This window comes from Gekko japonicus, unplaced genomic scaffold, assembly GCF_001447785.1.
Source record: "Gekko japonicus isolate JY-2015 unplaced genomic scaffold, Gekko_japonicus_V1.1 scaffold999, whole genome shotgun sequence".
NCBI lineage: Eukaryota > Metazoa > Chordata > Lepidosauria > Squamata > Gekkonidae > Gekko > Gekko japonicus.
Genome location: NW_015171532.1, coordinates 240,419 through 260,766, shown reverse-complemented (window position 1 = coordinate 260,766; position 20,348 = coordinate 240,419). Strand labels below are relative to the sequence as shown.

The 20,348-nt window shown below is 44.7% G+C and overlaps 1 protein-coding gene across 1 annotated transcript in view; it reads right to left on the bottom strand.

Annotated features, from left to right (window-relative positions):
- The window catches only part of LOC107117468 (coiled-coil domain-containing protein 169-like), a 39,566-nt gene extending 21,283 nt beyond the window's left edge, over nt 1-18,283 (bottom strand). Inside the window, exons 1-6 of the mRNA XM_015419597.1 lie at nt 18,204-18,283; nt 12,859-12,941; nt 10,665-10,775; nt 10,527-10,567; nt 584-682; nt 326-379 (exon numbers count right to left, since the gene is read on the bottom strand). Coding sequence (XP_015275083.1) covers nt 326-379; nt 584-682; nt 10,527-10,567; nt 10,665-10,775; nt 12,859-12,941; nt 18,204-18,283 — 468 coding nt within the window. The remainder of the gene's footprint in view (nt 1-325; nt 380-583; nt 683-10,526; nt 10,568-10,664; nt 10,776-12,858; nt 12,942-18,203) is intronic.
- Between the last annotated feature and the right edge of the window lie 2,065 nt (nt 18,284-20,348).

Below are 20,348 nucleotides of genomic sequence, written 5' to 3'. Positions count from 1 at the left end.
AAAAATGAATACATGGAAAACGAGTCTACCAACATTAAGCTTCAGTGAAGCAGAGGAATGGGAGCACAGAAACTGATCTTAGCAGTAAATTGGAGGCACTGTGACAACACAGATTCAACCATTACATCTACATGGACAGAATGATGGGGAAAGAGGTTAACACCCCCTCCCTAGCAGTCCAGCTGAGTCAGTCTTAGCTTTTCAGAGCTCTGGCTTGGAGCAAAATCAGCTTAAAATAGAGAAGAAAAGTCCAGTGGGGGAAACCGTAGCAATCAGCTTAGGATAAAATGTTTTCTCATTAGGCTACAAAGATTGTTGGACTTACCTGCGAAATCACTGCTAAGTATGCACGCCGTTCATCATTAGCTTTCTGGTAAGCCTAAATTCCAAACAAGAGATAACTGGTTAACAAAAGCAGAGTTGGGAAGAGGTTAGAGAACAATTATAGCACAGAATTAATGGGTTTTAAAAAACATTGTATGCAGTTATTACATTCTTTTCATCATCACTAGTCTACAACAAGTCAACTAGCAAAGAAGATACTTAAGAATTGCCTGAGAGGTGATTATGCCAAAATGCCGACCTTCCCTTCTTGTTTCAATCTGAGCTCATAATCTTTCAGCTGGTTCTGGAGACTTTTCTTCTCTTCTTCCAGTTGCTTCAGAAACTGATCTAAAGAATCCTGCCATGGTATATATAATAAAATGTCAACAAGCTTATAAATATTCCCCTCCTTTTTTTTTCTCATGTGAAAAAAACGAACAAAACAAGATCATTACTGCACTCCAGAATCTGTGGCTGAACACTTTAAATACTTAGTAATTGTGGTCACGGTTCTCCCTGCTGTTTACAAGTCTCTTGCTGACTTACACAAGATGATGCAGAGGAGCTGACAACACAGGGTGTATGTTACTATTAGTTCTGCACTGTAAATTTTCCAGTATCTTTAATGAGATGCTTTTTAGTTCAAGTTTTCTTTTTGTCCCCCCAGTTACCGTGGAGTTTTATGTGGTTCCAATTTAGACAGATGCATGTGGGCAGAGAGGATCACCAGTGCAGTTAACAATGCACTTTTTTCTTTCTTTCTTTTTTTGCTTAAAGTCCCTGCTTTGAAACATTTTTGGTACTATAGCGGACATGCACATGCAAATTTTGCTTCATTCTTTTTTTCTGCTTAAAGTCCCTTCTTTGGAACATTTTTGGTACTATGGCGGACATGCACATGCAAATTTTGCTTCATATCATGGTGAATGGAAACAGCTCCTCCATGCATGGCATTTCCAGAACTGCTGCAGAACAGGGATGGGATGGCCTCTTAAAACTCCCTGGTAAAATTCCCAGTGGGCTGCTTGGTGGCCAGGAGGAAGCCAGATTCTGGAGACACTGGCATGGTAGCAGAGGCCCCTTGGCTCAGGCCCAACCAGCAGCAACAACAGGCATCAGCTTACCCCTTGGCATGTCCTCGCCTGATCCCAGCTGTGTCCAAGCTAAGCAATCCCTGTATGACGGCCCCCACAGGGGCAACCTGAACTGGAGGAGACAGCATGAGAGGAGGCGACTGGCAAGCCTACAAATGTTGCTGCTGCTAAACCGATTGGCCCATTTTTATCCTGCCATTCCTTCAAGGAGCTCAGCGTAATGTACATGGGTTTCTCCCTCACTTTGACTTCACAACAAGACTCTGAGGTGGGTCGGTTGAGAAAGAGTGACTGGCTCAAGGTCGTCTGGTGAGCTTTATGGTGCAGCAGGGACTTGAAGTTGGGTCTCCCAGATCCTGGTCCCAGACTCCAACCACTACACCAGACTGGCATTCAGCACTCCCCAACTGAACTGAGGAGCTGTGGTCTTGTTCTTCCAAGAACGGCATGGAGTCAAAACAACATGATCTACACATGTCTTTCTTTTTACAATCAGGCAGGCCTTTCAACTCACCATTTATCTGCCTCCATAATAAACTATCATGAATATGGGTAACATGGGCACATCAGATAAAATAATATACAATGAGAAGATCTACTTTTATTTGTGCAGAACAACAACAGCATTTCACAACGTTTCCCCAGCTGGCTATTTTTGAGCATTTCTTTTTTTTGGGGGGGGGGGATTTTTTAAAGTCAGATCAGAGACAAGACTTTACAGTGAAGGGGACAAAAGGTGAAGTATTATTAAAAAGCTGCTGGCACACTGCAATAACCCCCTGCTGGCTTGAAAATCAGAAACTGACATCAGGGCCACAGATTTCAGGAATATTTCATCTATAGCTAGGCAGCCAGCTGTGAACTTTAATCTTCCCAAGGAAGGAAAACACAGCAAGAATATATATATATATATCACTGTTTTTGTTCTTCTTAAATAAAAATAAAAAACACACCATAATTACAGATCACTGTTATGGAAGGGTCATTTCGTAGAAAAAGAGGTGCAGGAGCTCATTAGCATAACTCATTAGCATATGCCACACACCCTGACATCACCAGAAGTGTGTCAGAAGGCAGCACCCACCGCTCAGGCTCCATGGACTATTTTGGATTGCTAGCTGGGGGGAGGAACGTGCAGATCTGTCCTTGCAGAGGAGAGCTTGTACCTGGATAAAACTTGGTCTTAAAGGTGCCACTGGACTCTTTTGGACTGCTAGCTATGGGGGGGACATCCACAGATCTGCCCTCACAGAGGAGGGAGAGCTTGTACCTGAATAAAACGTGGTCTTAAAGGTGCCACTGGACTCCTTCACTGGTTGTTCACATCACCCTTTGATCTCCACATCTCCCTGGAACACACCACCCTTGCACTGTGACTTCATCCTTCAAACATCACTGGAGTAGTGGTATGATCTGGCCACTGGCAAAGTGGCCAGATTGCTCATTTGTAAGTAACGTTCATAGTTTTTGTCTGACATAAAAGCAAAGTATCTAACTGCATCACTGCCTGAAAGAGTTGTACCATCCTAAGAACACTTTCTGGGAGTAAGCTGCACTGAATAGACTTTAGTAGGATTCTGAGTAGACCTGCCTGGGCTTGCTCTGAATCTGTGTGTTCCTTACTGGTTCACTCGGGCAAACAGGGCCAAGATTAAGTCCATGGTTTTACATTTCATTTTTCACAGTAAGCAGCATCTCAGATTTCAGGGGGAAACAGTCTTATCTATTCCTTCTTCCTTCACTAAGCTATATTACTGACTGAAACATTCTTCAGCAACTTACAGTGCCATCCTAAGCAGAGTTATACCTTTCTAAACCCATCTACTTTGATAGATTTCGAATGATGCGACACTCTTTAGGATTGCATTGTTAATTACTTTTGTTGCAGACAGTGGTTCTAAAAGCCAGAAGCAAACATACCCAACAATCATATTCTGGATACTTTAGAATAATTTGCCATTAGCAATACAAACAGTGGTTCTGATTAATTAGTCTCTGGTATTCAAAAGACATGGGGGGGGGGAGACAACCAAATTTATTTCCTCTGAATTTGACATATTTACCATTGACTGAGCCTCCCTTCTCTTTGACTTTCTCCAGTAGATGACAGAAGCACATAGACAATATGCTGGCATGACAGGTTATTTAAAAAGAGAAAACAATGAAAAATCCGCAATGAAGACCCTGTAATCTATTCAAACCGCCGATTGAAATCAAAGGCAAATGTAGTGTCCCTGAGAAAACTATATCCCTCCTCCAACACTAGCAGGCAGTCTCTGTCAGAAATGTAATTACATATTTAGCACTATGTCCACAACTGTGGGGTCTCAATGGTGGCAATGTATAGAACTGGCAACTTACATTAGGCTTAATAACCGGAAACAAACAAAAAAAAATGGAAACTTTGTTTTTTCTGCTATAAAATTAAGCTCTCCTTTTAACTATACTGATATTTAAACTGCAAGAATACTTGCCTTGCTGGGATCTGAACAGCTAAGGCTAGCCCCATCTCGTCAGATCTTGGAAGCTAAGCAGGGTCAGCCCTCATCAGTATAAGGATGGGAGACCATCAAGGAATACCAGAGTCATGATGTGGAGCCAGGCAATGAAAAACCACCTCGAACATCTCTGGCCTTGAGAACCCCCATGGGGTTGCCATAAGTCAGCTGTGACTTTACCGTAAACCCCCCGCCCCGCAAAAAACAAACAGCCCCCCCCGTTTTATCAGTATGATTTGGGTTTGTGGTTTTTACTGCTGTTCGTTTGTATTTTATATGCTTGCTGGTGTATTCCATCTCTTATGTTCTAATCTGTCAGAAGTTCTAATTTGTCAGTACCAAACATGACTTAATTGTACAGAGAGTGATTTGCATAAGGTAGAAGCTTCTTTTAAAAAGTTGATGTAAAATCACTGAAGCCACTGACATGCTTACTTTTGTTTTACTGTTTTAGTTCTAAGGCACCTCCCCCTGGTCTGGGGCAGTGGAATGCAAATCTTCTAAATTAAATTAATTAAACACTGAAGGAGTATTTAATTAAGCATAAAATTGTCATATACAAATGGCATAATCCAGCCAATGCTAAACATTTGTATATCCCACTGAGCCTGCTTTGGCAGGGAGGGCGGGATAATAATAATAATAATAATAATAATAATAATAATAATAGCAGCAGCAGCAGCAGCAGCAATGGGAGAGTAATGAAGCAGTGAGACCCCCACAGAATTTCAGTTTAGCTGGATAATATGAAATATATTCAATAATTTGCCATAGAAAGGTTTTGAAACCAGAAACCTATGGGTAAGCAGCATAAAGCATATTTAACCATGAAGTGCCCCCTGGTGGTTTATTTGGAAATTCACAACAAACCTTTGCTTTGGGTATTCTGCACTGTTAGGATACTGAGAACAAAGCAGGTATATTTCATCACTTAGAACAGTATGCAGGGAGTATGCACATCATGTCCCTGATTAAAGCACCAACACCACAGTACTAAACAGAACTACAGCCTTTTAAATCCATTAATTTGAATGAACTTAGAGTATAACTCTGCTCATATTTGTGCTGCAATTTAGGTTTTATCACAGGAATACAACTATCTTGGTAAAGACATTTTAGCATTTTGATAACAGTCCTCGAGATATCCCTTTTAATCTTGAAACCTCAGCTTCAGGTCAAACTGGGCTGCCAACTCATAAGTAAACCAGTAAGTAGGAGTACCAACCCTCCTTCAGATAGAAAGCTGTAGGTCTCGGCTGCAAGGAAATCTACTTGTGAATAAAAACACCATTTGCCACCTTTATCAGTAAGTAAACTGATTTGTTCTCAGCCTTTCTGTCCCTCATTGTTCTTCTGATACTCCTTTGAATGTACAAAGAATAAGAAAAAAAGTGAGGCCAAATTAAAACAGAAAGAGGGGTTGAAGTGCACAGAAAGGCAATAGACTTTAGTACAGAACTACAGTGATGACAGAACATTATAAGGACTGGGCATGACAGCATATGTCCATCATATTACATAAATTCATTACATGGTACAGAACTGGGATAGTCTAGAACAGGGGCCAGCATTTTATATAAGGGTTGACTCCTTTAATATATAGTACACTAGGGAGCAAAGCCCGTTGAGGAGGTAGACAACGGGCCGGCTAGACAGGTAGGGTGGGTGGGTGAAGGAAGGAAGGGGGGAGGGAGAACGCTGGCCCCATCTGTTCGGCGGGGCGGGGAGCACACCCCCCTCGCCTCCTCCCCCTCCCCCCTCTTACCCAGGCGGCCTCGGCTCCAGGCACCGGTGCTTCTCGCCGTCTGGCCCGCCAGATAGGCGAGCAGTGCCTCGACCCGGGCGGCGACCCCCGTTACGGGGAAAGTCGCCTGCCGCCCCTCGTCCCTCCCCGCTGCCGCCTCCCATTGTGGCGCTGGCCGGCTGGAGGCCTGCGAGCGCCGCGGGCATTTTCCGCCAGTTCCTGCACGGCTCTCCGAGCCAACGTCCAGAGCCTGGGGAGACATGAGAGGCTGGCAGGCGCATCGGCGGGCGAAGGGACGGAAGGCATCGGTGTGCCTGTGCTGGAGGAGAGCCCTCGCCTGCTTACCGCCCCCTTCGAGTAGCAAAGAAAAGGCCAGGGCGAACGGCGCACGTTGGCGCCTTGGGAATCCTCCTGCTGCCTAAGACGCTGCCTCCACCCCCGCGGCTGCCGACGTCTCCCGGCCGGCGGCTCGTCCTCCGTGGCCGGGAAGCCTGGAGCTCCAGGGCGATCGGGGGGAGGGGGAGCAGAACATGTGCTCTCCGCTGCGTGAAGCTGCGTCGGAGGTGGGACTCACACGACATGGCCAATGGAGCCTGTGTAAGCCTTTGACGGACAGTTCAGCCGGCCAAACACTGTGGGGGCGCATTTTCTCTCCCCTGCGTGAGTTTGCGTCTTACTCAATTATATATAAGGAGAGATAAAGCATAGTATGAGCAGAGCGAGCAGGCAAAACTGCCCACACCCCTAGTTTGACTGATTCCAGGGGAAGTGCCACAACTGCTGAGGTGACCAGCTTGTAGAAGCAAAGACCAGCAATGTGTCTTGGAGAATGGTGGTGATTAACTAGGTCTGGATTTGAGCTGAAAAGTACTGTTTTCAAGGACTGAGGGCCATCTTGTAAATATCACAGACTTCATATGTACTACAATTATGCCTGAGGCTTCTATGTCAGGTAAAGCTGAAGCTCCACCACCATCCTGACTAACCAGCCCAGAAGAATTATATGGCCACTAACTGGTCCATAAACAGTCACCAGGATGCACTTCCCTGCCCCCCCCCCCAGTAAAGTGCCAGGAGATTAAAACCTGGGGAGCCCAGACTCAGTGCCTTGCTCCTTGTGCCACTAGTAAATCTGATCCTGAAGGGAGCCGCTGAACCATTCCACTATGGGACCTGCAGTCTTGAGCAGTTCAGCAGAGGCAGGCACCCGAAAGAGCCAATCAGCTGCTGGGGTTCAGGGCTTCTGACACGGCCTATTGTCCATATACCTTCTGCATTCTGTCCATGTGCCCTTCCCTGCCCATTCACTTGCAAGCGTGCCACCATCCATGTTCCTAGTGCAGGCAGGAAAGCACAGGCTAAGGGTGCACAGCAGCTGCACCACCACTGGTGCTTTTGGAGAAAAGGCATGAATGTGGTGCCGGTGGATGTGAGCAGGAAAAGAAAGAGAGAGAGAGATTATGAGGCAACTGTCTTCTGGATTGAAGAATGTCCAGTCCCCCACTCTGGCCTCTACGATAGATTCATTAAACCCCAACTGCCCACAATCAAATAAAAGGGGGGACTCAAGCTTTGATTGAAGGGCTGGTAGCATGTAAGCTATGTGCTCCCTAAAGGTCTCTTTTCTGGGAACTTACTAGACCAAGTCTGTAACTATTTGTGAGGCAAATATAGAGATCACTTTTTCATAGTCTAGACAGGAAAGATACAGCTGGAAATTAACAACAAAGGTTATTTATACAGAAGTATTTAATATGATAAATGTTTTGTGTAGATAGCTTCAATATATAAAGTAAAACGGGCTCTCAACTTCACCCCCAAAGATTCTGTATTTTCCTCCAATCAGAGTAACTATGTTGTAGCTGAGCCTCGAGTAAAATGAATAAACCCTGAGGGGAGATTTGATTCCCCTTTCTTTAGACAGGTTACTTCAGCGGGGTCAAGGCCGCTTTTTTCATACACAGAGCTCTTGTCCACAGAACCTGTATGCGTCAGTTAGGAATGTGGGGCCCTTAACAGGATGCTTATTTGTCTCACTGAATCAAGCTTTCTCCCCTAAGCTGACCACAAACCCTAACCAAAAGCCAAATAATAGCCTGGTTAAACTGATGAAGAAGAAAGGTTTTCTTCACCCTTCTGCTAAACTGATGCTCTTATCCACAGCCATCATTCCCTGTCTTGAAGAAGAAAGGTTTTCTTCACCCTTCTTAAGCAGAGGTTGGCTCACCCCCCTCCCATCCTATGGAGTTCCATGGGCTATGATTGGCTAACAACCACTTGGACTTGCATGAGGTTTTAATCACAATGATTGGTTCAGAGCCCTGAAGGAGAGGCAGGACTTTTAGGAATGATTGCCACACCGTCCCTGCCCATTCACTTGCAAACACTCCACCACCCATGCTCTCAGTGCTGATGGGGAAGCACATGCTCCTGGTGCACAGCAGCTGCATGCACCAATTGTTGTTTTCAGGGAAAGGGCATGAATGTGGTGCAGGTGGCTCTGAGGACAGGCATGGTGGGAAGGTTTGTGAGCAGAAGGATTCGCAGTCAGATGGGGGGACATGCAGGTTGGTAGATGAAAAGGGAAGCATGAGAGGGACATGGTGGTGGGCAGAAGGGGCACCAGTGCATGTCCCCCCCTCCACACTTGGAACTGGCACTGACTATTGGATCTGCCTGGACTATGGCTCTGGCCCCCTTCCTTGCATCCAGGACTTGGCATTCTGCAATGTCTACAACTATGCCCTCTTTCTCTACTGACCACTTCTTGGATGTGACCCCCTTCTGCCCACAGCCCCTCTGCCTGCCACCAGCCTAGCCATTTCAGCTTCCTGCCCAGGGAAATTGGTCTAATTGAAATCAGTCCCAGCTGACCCTGGAGGTGATGTCATGACAGGAAAGGTCCCCCCTCCCCCGATAACATGGAAAATTAATTTCTGGAGAGAACTTTTATGCATTCTCTGTAATCAAATGAGCAGTTTGGTGTAGTGGTTAAGTGTGCGGACTCTAATCTGGGAGAACCGGGTTTGATCCCTCACTCCTCTGCTTGCACCTGCTGATGTGACCTTGGGTCAGTCACAAGCTCTGGCACAGCTGTCCTTGAAAAAGAGCAGTTTGTGTCAGAGTTCTCTCAGCCCCACCCACCTCACAGGGTGCCTGTTGTGGGGAGGGGAAGGGAAAGGAGTTTGTAAGCCGCTCTGAGACTCCAAGTGAAGGGCGGGGTATAAATCCAATCTCTTCTTCTCTTCTTCATCTCTCTTGATGATCGGCTGCAGGCTGGCTAGTTTTGCAGAAAGCAGCATTCACAATGCAGTGAAACATGTGTCAAGAGGGATTATGCTTTTGATTGCTTCATAATTATTGCCAATATAAATAAAGAATATGGGGCACTAAAGAATTTACCAATCAAAGCAGTGCTCACCACAAGGATGCCACTGAGTTGCCCTTGGAGCAGTTTCAATATCCAACCCTAACAGGCAGAAATAGATTTTTTTTCTCATTGCTATGCCAGTCAGTTCTACCTCACAGCCTCTGTCTGTGGTTGACAAACAGACTGAACCACCACTTCAAAGAAGACCTCATGCAAAATAAATAAATAAAATCAGATTCTTAGAAAAACCAGTACATGTAGAAAAGAGCAGCATGTAGAAACATGGAGGACAACAATTAAGGAAGAGGTCTGTTCAAGTGAACAAAACAGCAATGACCTTTTGCAGTAGCTGTGTACTGAAAACCCATTTTGCTTCCTTTTTCACCATCCAATCTTCATTTCTATTAACTCATTATTATTTTCATTACTATTCCACTCTGATTCCAATAGGCCTATCCCCAGGATATTAAACATATCATTTTACTATTATAACCTCATTATTCTGAATCAAGATGATTAACCTTTGCAAATGGAATAAAAATGTGGACAAAAACCAAGCTCTGGGATATTCCAGTGGCATAATCATGTTTGTCTGCTGCAGTCAAAATAACGAGGTCTGACTCACAAAAGCTTATTCCACCATAAATTTGTTACGATTTAAGGTGCCATGAGATTCTTTGTTAGTCACAGTGCCATCCTAAGTGGAGTCACACCCTTTTAAGCCCTGTGACTTCGACAGACTTAGAAGGATGTACTTCTTGTTACAACCGTACTGCATTGGTTCGGTTGCACAGCCTACCCCAATATGACATTTTTAATGAACATACAGATGACAGAACAATGTGCGTGAATAAAACTTTGTAGGTCTTAAAGGTGCCACTGGACTCAAACTTTGTTCTGCTGCTTCAGACCAGTATGGACACCCCACCTGACTCTATACAGATGACAGTCACAGAGAAGTTCTGACACATATCCTATTTATAATTTTTAAATCTAATCCATAGTAAACAAGCAGGGACCATGTTTGGTATGTGTATCATAGCATCATTTATAGTAGTCACTGCAAAGACACACTTTATAGGCAATTGCCATAATCCCTGTAGTGGATCTGAAAAGCAGGACTGATTTTCAGCTATATGTGATGAAAGCCAAAACATACACAGAATGTGGTAGATGGATATGACATCTAGCCTACTTGGTGGTGCACACAGGCTTTTCCTGCAACCACTGTTTGACCAGTCATCATGAAAAACCTGTGACAGTTGAGAAAACTGCCTACAAAAAGCATGTCAAACTACATAAAGCTTCAGCAGAAAAAGCTAATCATTGTGAAGAACAAAGGACTTCATAACCTAAACGTTACAAAATGGAAAAGGGGGAGGGGGACAGCCACACAGAAATCTTCTAGTCGTAAACTGGTCCATAACATAAAGCATAACGTATCTTTTGTAGTAGAATTACTAGGCACTTGTCCAATTAAGTAACATCACACTTACCAGGTGCATTTGGTCAAAAGAACGAACAGAAGCCAATCTGTCTATAAATTAAAAAAAAGTCATGAGCATTTTGATAACATCCGTGGACAGTCTAATAACAGTCAACTTCAGAGGGAAAAAAGGCACTTCAAATCATACCTGTTGGGTTGCCACAAACATGCTGCATTTTTCCTTGGAAAAGCCCGATTTGCCTTTCTAACTGCCTGTTCAGCTCTATTTGTGTTTCATACCTGGTCCTCCATTCATTATCTTTAAAAAACAAACAAAACCCAAAAAGTAGTATGTCTCATGGCTTTTTGATTCACTAAACTTAACTAGCACAAACTTTGTAACCTTCACATCAAGATGTATATGCTTACTCACAAAAAACCTGAAAACAATCTACCTCTAGAAAGAAAATCACTACCTGAATCAGTATCATGATGGAATACCTAGTTCACAGGTTCAATATCTCACAAGAGAACATTTCTTCACTAGAATTGTCATTCAATCTAGTAACAAACTGGCTAGCTGTGGGTGTTGCAACTTCAAAACCACCCTGCAGATTCCAAGGTAAGAGTACACCTCTATTCCCTTGGGAACTCCTTAGGCATGCTGAAAATATGACCTTGTAGGTCAACCTTCACTCAAAAGATAGAACAGTTAAAGGTTTAAAAAGGCAGGTGAAATAAGCCTGCTCAAGGCCCCGAGAGCTCAGAGAATCCTGAAAAGGGAGATGTTGAGAGAAATGGGGTATGATTTCCAACTTGTCCCCCCTCCTCTCCCACAAGTCCTCATATGGCCTTCCCTTACTATATCTCATAGTACAGTGAATGGTATGGATTAAGTACAGAAGTAGAAAAATGAGGCCATCCTTAGACAATGCAGGCATTGCTACATAAGAAGGAACGTTGCCTGGTAATTAAAACAAATCTGACTTTGTAAGTTGACCGAAAGAAAATGATACCAGTCTCTGAGAGACTGAGCATCGTCCCGGAGGAACATAATCCTGAGTCAGATAAACAGAAATGGGAAAATTGGCTTGCTCACACTCTTAAAAATCCTGGATAGAAAGATTTTAGATGTCTTAGGGAATCAAATTCCCAACTTGTTTATTTCCCCCATGAGTCTTCACTGGCCTCTAGGGTTTGGGTTTTTTTTGTACTTTTGTATTTTTTTAATGTGTATGAATGTGTGTGCACATCTGGAAGTCATGGTGACTTCTGGTGACTGACCCCTACTGGGGGCCTGGAGGATAGTCAGAGAGGTGGTTGAATAAAGCCTGCCCCCACCTCCCAGCTCTGGTATTCCAAGAGGTCTCCCATCCAAGTACTTGCCGGAGTCGATCCTCCTTAGCTTCCAAGATCTGACAAGATCAAGCTTGCCTGGGCTATCCAGGTTAGGGCTAGTTTATGACAATCCCCCCTTCCATACCACTATCTGGGAACTGTGTAGGTTGAATGCCCTGATAAACAACCCTTGAGAATTTGCACAGAATTTGTGGGGATACATGGTGTCCCATGGTGATCTGGCAAGAAAGGAATTCAGAAGAGCTTTTGGCTTTGTTCTAGAGAGGTTCTATTCTACTCTACCCCTGTGGGTAAGGAACTCTGGTAGCTTGCTTGTGGAACAAGCAGTTTTTTGGACAAAGTAAGTAGTGCAGAAGTTAGTTTGGACTGATGCCTTGTTTGTTAGCTGAGTATTCAGATCCCATACCAATATAAGCCTGGCAGTCAGAACCTACAGGGATGATGGTGGAAAGTGCCACCAAATAGCAGCCAGATTATGGTGACCCTGTAGGGTTTTAAAGACAAGAGACTCTGAGAGGTGATTTTGCCATTGCCTGTCTCTGTGTAGCAACCCTGGACTTCCTGTGAGGTCTCCCATCCACAAACTAATCAGGGTCAACCCTGCTTAGCTTCCAAGATCTAATGAGATCAGGCTAGCCTGGGCTATCCAGGTCAGGGCAGGCGGCTGACAGGTGCAATCAAAAGCTTGAGCTGGCAAAGGGGAAACATCACATGATTTCAAAGTACTCCTGACTTGTGTGGAGTTACTCTCATGTCTGGGGTTCAATGCCTCTGAAAACGTCTATTTCAGTTCAGGGCATGGATCTAGTTCCCAGAGCTACAGTATGACAGAGATCCCCCATTAACTGGGACTAGAAGCCTTGAGTCCCATGGTGGATACTCTGGATCAGTTCTGTGCAACTGAGCAGATCACACCCCCTAAATTACATTTCCAGCAGCAATGCCCAAAGATTATTGTTGTGTTGATATTGTAATTAAATTTGCTATTCTGTATTGGTTTTTAATTGTTTTAATTCACCAGCAGTTTAGATTTTTTTTCTTACCTTCGTCTTCAATGTTGTTAAGCCTTTTCTCCAGTTCTGCTGCTGTATTTTTCATTTCAAACAGTGAGAGTTCTAGCACTTCTCTGTAGAAACAGAGAATAAGTAGTTACATAACCCATAGCCTTCCAATGACCTATAAAAACTTAATACTTATGGACGTATGAAAATTATCTTTATGCTCTCATGCTTTCACTAGAAGTTTACTGCCAGATAAATTTGGTAGGATACTTGAGTGCATAAGCGGGCTCTGCTTAAGATTCTAATTCGCAAAGCCTATAAAACCAGGAAGCAGCTGTCCTTCTAAAACAACATATTCCCTCTCCTCTAATATTTTCTGGGAGGGACTTCCAGGTGTTAACGCTAAACTGACAGATGGCGGCTTCAGCTCATGCTACTGAGCAAGACCACATTAAGACTTTGAGAGTCCCTGGACTAATGGATTATTGAGCTCCTACCCCTGCTGTGGCCATATGTACTAGAGCTGTACCTTTAAAATTAGTATTTTGCCATTCATTTTTTGGCACACAACACTCAATTTGGAATCCACATGAAGGCACAGTAAAGTGATTTCAACACCTACTCCCTCTGAAGAGCCAGTGTGCTTTAGAGTGTTAGACAAGGATCTGAAAAACTCACACGCCATCCAGAAGTTACACCCACTCTTTTAAGTCCACATTGATTTAGAAGGGTGGAACTATGGCCAGGACTGCACTGACAGATCCCCCACTTTGCCATAAGCCAGTAACATTGACAACAACCTTACAGGGCTGTTGCAGGGACAAGAGAACCATGAAAAGCCACTCTGAGCTCCTCAGAAGAAGGGCAGGACAAAAGCGCACGAGACCAGATGACATTTTGTGAAAAGAAGGTCTTGCATTGCTTCTACATAACGCTGAAGCGTTAGTTTTAGTGTGGTTTGAAAAGGAAAGGCATTGTAACAACTCTGTATATGATCTTATTGTTCTCATTTGGTAGATGAGAGGGCTCAACAAAGCAGTCACCCCTGGAAAATGGCAGCAGTAGAGATGAAACGTATTAATGGATGGTGGTGGAATGTGCTGTCGAGTCACAGGTTTCAAGGCAAAAGACAGTCAGAGGTGGTTTGCAATTGCCTGCCTCCACGTCACGACCCTGGTATTCCTTGGAGGTCTCCCATCCAAATAATAGCCAGTGCTTACACTGCTTAGCTTCCGAGATCTAATGGATATAGAGACATTATTCAGTAAGCTTTTAGTCTGTCTTTCCGTATAAATATCCATGAGGCAGCTAAAGGGAACCAACAAGAGTCAGATGCAGTATGCCACTGAACACTGGGTAGCAGTAGGAAAGGGAAGCTACTGCTTTCTTGAAGTTATACAAGGGGCATCTGGTTGGTCCTGTAGGAAGCAAGATTTTGGATCAGGGGTCCCCGACCTTACTGAATAGGCAGGTACGTTTCAGATTCTGAGAAACGTTAATAGACTGCACAACAAAATGATTCTAGAAGAAGTGTAAATGTGTAAGAATAATGAAAAGATATGTTACCTGTAGAATTTGATAAAGAAGGGAGAAAAGGGAATTTAAGACATGGGCTGGAGGTTGGAGCACTGTGGGAAGCCAGAAGGGGTGGGGAATCAGGGGAATTAGGATAAAAGGATATAAGATAGTTTGTAAAGTGATATATGTTTGACTTGTTGTTATATCCTAATAAAATTGTTTTTTTTTTTTAAAAAAAAATGGCAGCCTAGGGCTAGATACAATCACAAAACACTGAGAAGTTCCACAAAACTTTAAGAGATTCCAAGCCCAATCTATGATGAAGAAGACCACTGTTTCCAAGTGGATGCTCCCTGCAGACACAGAGGCCATGCCTTCTGGGCTCTTCTGAAGCACCACAAACTCCAGTAAGGAAACCAAGCCGGGATCGGCTCTTTTTGGCACACAACATAGGGAAGAAGCAAGAGGGCTCCAGGAAACTAAGTGTGCAGAGGAACTATGTTGCAGGGAGGGGAATTACTGGGCTATGTAGATTTTTTTTCTGTATGGAAAGTGCCGTCAAGTCATAGCTTACTTATGGAGACTCTGTAGGGTTTTCAGAGCAAGAGATGTACAAAGGTGGTCTGCCATTTCCTGCCTCTGCGTTAAAAGGTATTTGTTGTTATTGTTGTTGAGTCCCTGGAGAGCTTCTGCTGGACTGAGTAGCTTACAATCTCCTTTCCCTTCCCCTCTGCACAACAGACAGGTGGGGCTGAGAGAGCTCTCAAGAACTGCCCTTGAGAGAACAGCTCTGAAAGAACTTATGACTGACCCAAGGTCACACCAGCAGCTGCATGTGGAAGAGGGGGGAATCAAACCTGGTTCTCCCAGATTAGAGTCTGCAGTCTTAACCACTACACCAAACTGGCTCCCTAGTAGCAACCCTAGAATTTGTTGGTGGCCTCCCATCAAGTACTAACCAGGGCTAACTCTGCTTAACTTCCAAGATCTGATGTGATTGGGCTAGCTTAGATCAGGGTGCACCTTTTCTAAATCAGCCTAATGAGGAAACAGCATGCCACTTTTTTGTATTATTGGAGCCTCTGAACCAGTGGCTTTCAAACTGTGTGCTGAGCAGTAATACGATATAATTCCAGAGAGACAGCCATATCAGCCTATTGCAACGTCTTATGGCATCATAAAAGCTAACAAAACTTTACTCCAGTTTTTGTGGTCTAGAGCCCACTTTTTCTGGTGCAATTGTTATATTTCACTCTGTGCTTTCTGCATTTCACACCTTTCTTGAGACTGCTGGGTTTGTTTTTTGGGTTTTTTTGGGTCGTATCTCTTGCATAAATTGACAACAGTGAAGATCCATTTATGGCATCTGAAGAAGTGAGCTCTAATTTCCAAAAGCATATGATGGAATACAATTTTGTTCGTCCTTAAAGTGTCACAATATTCCTGTTCACTTAGCATTTATGCAGCACTCACAAAGGACATCACACATATTATTTTGCAGCTGTTAACAGCAACCCTGTGAGGTATGTGGGTATTATTCCTACACCCACGTACAGCTGCAGCTTTCCTTCCATTAAAGAACACTGCCACTTTCATTTCACATGAAGATGCAGAGAGCCAGTCTGGTGTAGCGGTTAAGAGCAGCAGGACTTTAATCTGGAGAACCGGGTTTGGTTCCCCACTCCTCCACATGAAGCGAGCTGGGCAACCTGGGGTCCATCAGAGCTCTCAGTCTCAGCACACCAACAAGTCTAGCTCACCACCTTGTGGTGTGGTGCATAATGCTAAAGAGTTAGAACTTGGGCTACCAGACAATCCTTGGATCTCCTGGCTATACAACACACACTGCCATACGATAATTGTCAATTATTATTACATGAAGCTGCCTTATACTGAATCAGACCATCAGTCCATCAAGGTCAGTAGTGCCTACTCAGACTGGCAGCTCTCCAGTCTCAGGTCTTTCACATCACCTTCTACACGCTCCTTTTAACTGCAGATGCTGGGGATTGAACCTGGGACCTTCTGCCTACAAAGCAGAGGCTGTTCCACTGAGCCTGTGTCCCTCCCCATTTCACTCCATGTCTCCAGGAATCGGAGGCAGCCTTTTTGCAAAGTAAGAGATGCAGCCCATTCTGAGTGCAATTAAAAGTGGCAGATTGGATGACAGATGGATGTGATTCATGGAAGGCAGCCCACTAACAAGTTTGCCTGCACAAGCCACACTTAGGACCCAAGCACCATTGCTCTGTTCTCACAGCACATCATACCCTCTCCCCAATTCCCCATCCCAGACGTACAATTTCATGAGTCGTGTAATTAAAAAATCTGTTTTATTTCTAAAAGAATAAAAATATGATGGTAATGGACTTGTGCCCCAAGCTGGATAGCCCAAGCTAGCCCAAACTCATGAGATCTCAGAAACTAAGCAGGGTTGGCACCCGGTTACCACTTGCAAGGAAGACTACCAAGGAAGTCCAGGGTCGTGATGCAGAGGCAGGCAATGGCAAACCAACTCTGAACATCTCTTGCCTTGAAAACCCCACAGGATCACCCTAAGTCGGCTGTGACTTGATGGCAAAAAAAACAAAAAATAAAACAGGACAGACCATGGCTGCTAAAATGCATCCCTTCAAATACTCCAGTGCCCTGACTTAAATGATCAGGTGTTCTGTCATAGCACACTCATGCTCATTCCACTGAAGGTTGTGCAGGAGAACTTCCCAGGCAATTATGACCCATGTTAGTTAGCATGTATATGTAATGTGTCACTTGGAATGTTCTGTTTCAGTTACTGGAATAAGTTGGGCTGGCTCTGCCTTGCACTTGCTGAGTTGAAAAGGGGGTGCTGATGGCCCCAGTTCAAAATCAGTTCAGTGTTATTGAGCGCACCATCCCCACAGCCTTGCTGACATGCAGGGACATCTCTAATACCAAAGGGTGCTACTTCTATGTACCCAATCCCTCTTTTCCTCTGCAGCTGCTTTGGGTTTACAGGGCAATCCGAAACAGAATTTCACCCTTTTATGCCCATTTAAAAGGGTGTAAACTTAAGCAATGTTGCACTATCAGCCTCCTTCACCCCTGAAGGAATGAAGGGTGTGTGTGTGGGGGGGGATTAGTAGGAAAATATTGGGGAAATTGAAATCATCTTCCACCTCTCCAGCTTCCAAACCCAACTATGGCAAATATGCACTTTTGTCAGCTGCCAAGATTCTACCTATCGCGGACTCTAATCTGAGAGAACCGGGTTTGATTCCCCACACCTCCACTCGCAGCTGCTGGATGACCTTGGGCAAGCCATAGTTCTGTCAGAGCTGTTCTCTCAAGAGCAGTTCTCAGACCAGCTCTCTTAGTCCCACCTACCTCACAGGGTGTCTGTTGTGGGGAGGGGAAGGGAAAGGAGATTGTAAACCACTCTGATACTCCCGAGTGAAGGGAGGGGTATAAATCCAATCTCTTCTTCTTGTTGTTCATATTGAGAACTACTCCAACATCACAGCTAAGCAGAGGCTCACCTTTGCCAGGAGTTCAGTGAGGGGCCTTAGTCAAACCACTCTTCTCTCAGTTACAAGCACATTCACTCCCCCTTTCCTTCTCAGGATAGGATATAAACAGTGACCTACCTTACAGGTCTGTTGTGAGGACTCACTGAAATAATGGTACATGAAGCCCTTTGAATGTTCTAAAGATCTGCATAAATGCAGAATTATGATTATTAGCTCATGTACTTAAAGCTATTTAAAACCACTGCTGGTTTCTTTTGTTTTTTGTTTTAAACAACGCTGAGAGAAAGCAACTCTTGGGACATTCTACATCACAGACATTTCACCATGCCTGGTGGGCAGGCAGACCAGCCAGAGACTCACTTCATTTGCGCCTCTTGCTCTACCTCCAACATAATCTGCTCAGCGTCCACCAGTTCGCTGTCGTCTCCCGCCTCCCCCATGGCCGGCTCGCTGCCTCCTCTCCAACCGCCGCCGCGTCCGAATCGCCTTGGAGAAGGCGCGGCGGCAAGAAAAGGCCTGGCGGTCACGTGACGGAAACGGTTCGAACGCCCCCATCCCTTCGCCTTGTCACATCACAGGACTGAGCAAAGCACGCTCCGCTCCCGCAGAACAGGCAGAGGGCGCCCTTTCTCCACCCGGGGAATTGCTTAGACATCATGCCGCACAACCGTATAAAACCCAAACTCAACGACTCACTTTCCTGTTGTTGTTGTTCAGTCGCACAGTCGAATCCGAGGCGAGCTGACAGAACATACCTGCTTTGCTGTTACTTCGGACGCCGAACGCTATAGAGGCGAGCTGACAGAGCATACCTGCTTTGCTGTTACTTCGGACGCGTTCTTTATTGATCCATCACATTTCCCTCCCACTTTTCTCAGAGCTTTCTCCTCTTACCTGTTATTTACATTTTACTGTCCCCACAAGAATGTACTGGCAGATTATGCTGAGAGCATTTTGGTCCAGAGAACTTCATAACTGAATAGGGTGTGGATTTGAACCCAGATCTTTCCAGTGCTAGCTTCACACTCTCACCACTGTCTCTCCTTGGATAGCCAGGCAACTATTTTCTGAACCAGAAGGGCATGCCTGGCTTACCGTTTAGGAACATTCCCGTACTGGGAAAAAGGCCCATTGTGGAAATAAATACAACGACCTCTAGAAAGAGGCTCTGGGTGGGTGGCCCCGGCCTTGGACACTCAGTGTCAATTTGCTGTGGCGACCTCAGCAGGGTATAATGACACTGAGTCCACCATTTTCTCCAGAGGAACTGATCTCTGCTACCTAAAGAACAGTTGTAATTTTGAGTGATCTCCAGTCTTTACCTGGAGATTGGCAACGATGGTTTCCCAGAAGGGAATAGTTGGTTTGGAGGGTGGAGTCTATGGCTTTGTACCTGTCCGAGGTCCCATGCCTCCTGAAACCTCACCCTCTCCAGGCTCCATCCCTCACATATCCAGGAATTTCCCACCTGGAGTTGGCAACCCTATCTCCTTCCCAGACAATCATCAAACTACCTTTATTTCCCCCTCACTCTTCAGCTTTCCACCCCACACACACCTGCAGCCTCTCCCGTGCTCTGAAGCCCTGACTTCTACGTCACATTGGCTGTCATGGGGGCCACCTCAGCAGCATATAAGGATACAGAGCCCACCATTTTCTCCAGGGGAGCTGATCTCTGCCGTCTGGAAAGCAGTTGTAATTCTGAGTGATCTCCAGCCCTCACCTGGAGATTGGACACATTTTACTTCAGAAGAGCAACCTATTTAGAATGTTAGAGGCAAAAGCCAATCAAGTTGCATATGCAAATGACCTCTGTGTTCCGAGGCAAAGGCCAATGAGGCTGCACATGCAAATAACCTCTGTGTTCTGACTGGCTATGGGGGGGGAGAGGAACAGCAAAATGTTTAGAATGTTGGAGGCAGGACTCAGGCAAAGCAGCCAGTGGATAGGGAGACCCTCTGAATGACAGATCAGAGAGCGAACTGATTTTGGAGCGTGTGGAATGTTCTAGAGAAGTGCCACCACCATTCAGTTTTTATTTATATTCCCTTATACTTTATAGTGTTAAGGCATTGGTGACTTGTGGACTTACCCTAAGACTACCTGATTTTACACAAGACTTAGAGCCTGCTATACAAGATGTTTCAGTTTATAAACTAGTGGTTTATAAAATTATGTATGGTGTGGAGAAATTGGAGCAAACTTCTCCCTCTCCTGTGACACTAACACTCAGGGGCATTCAATGAAGTTAGTGGGAAACAGATTCAAATGAACAAAGGGAATTACTTCTTTACTCAGCGAGTAATTTGGTTGTGGAATGCATTATCAGAGGACTTAGCGATGGCCATGAACAATAATAAAACCAGATCTTAAAAAACATTAAAATCAAGGAAACACAACAATTAAAAACAGATCTAAAATACATACAAAGAACATAAAAACAAAACATTGGGAAGGAAGTGGGGATCACTGAGGGAAGGCCAAACCAAAAAGTCTGTACCAGCT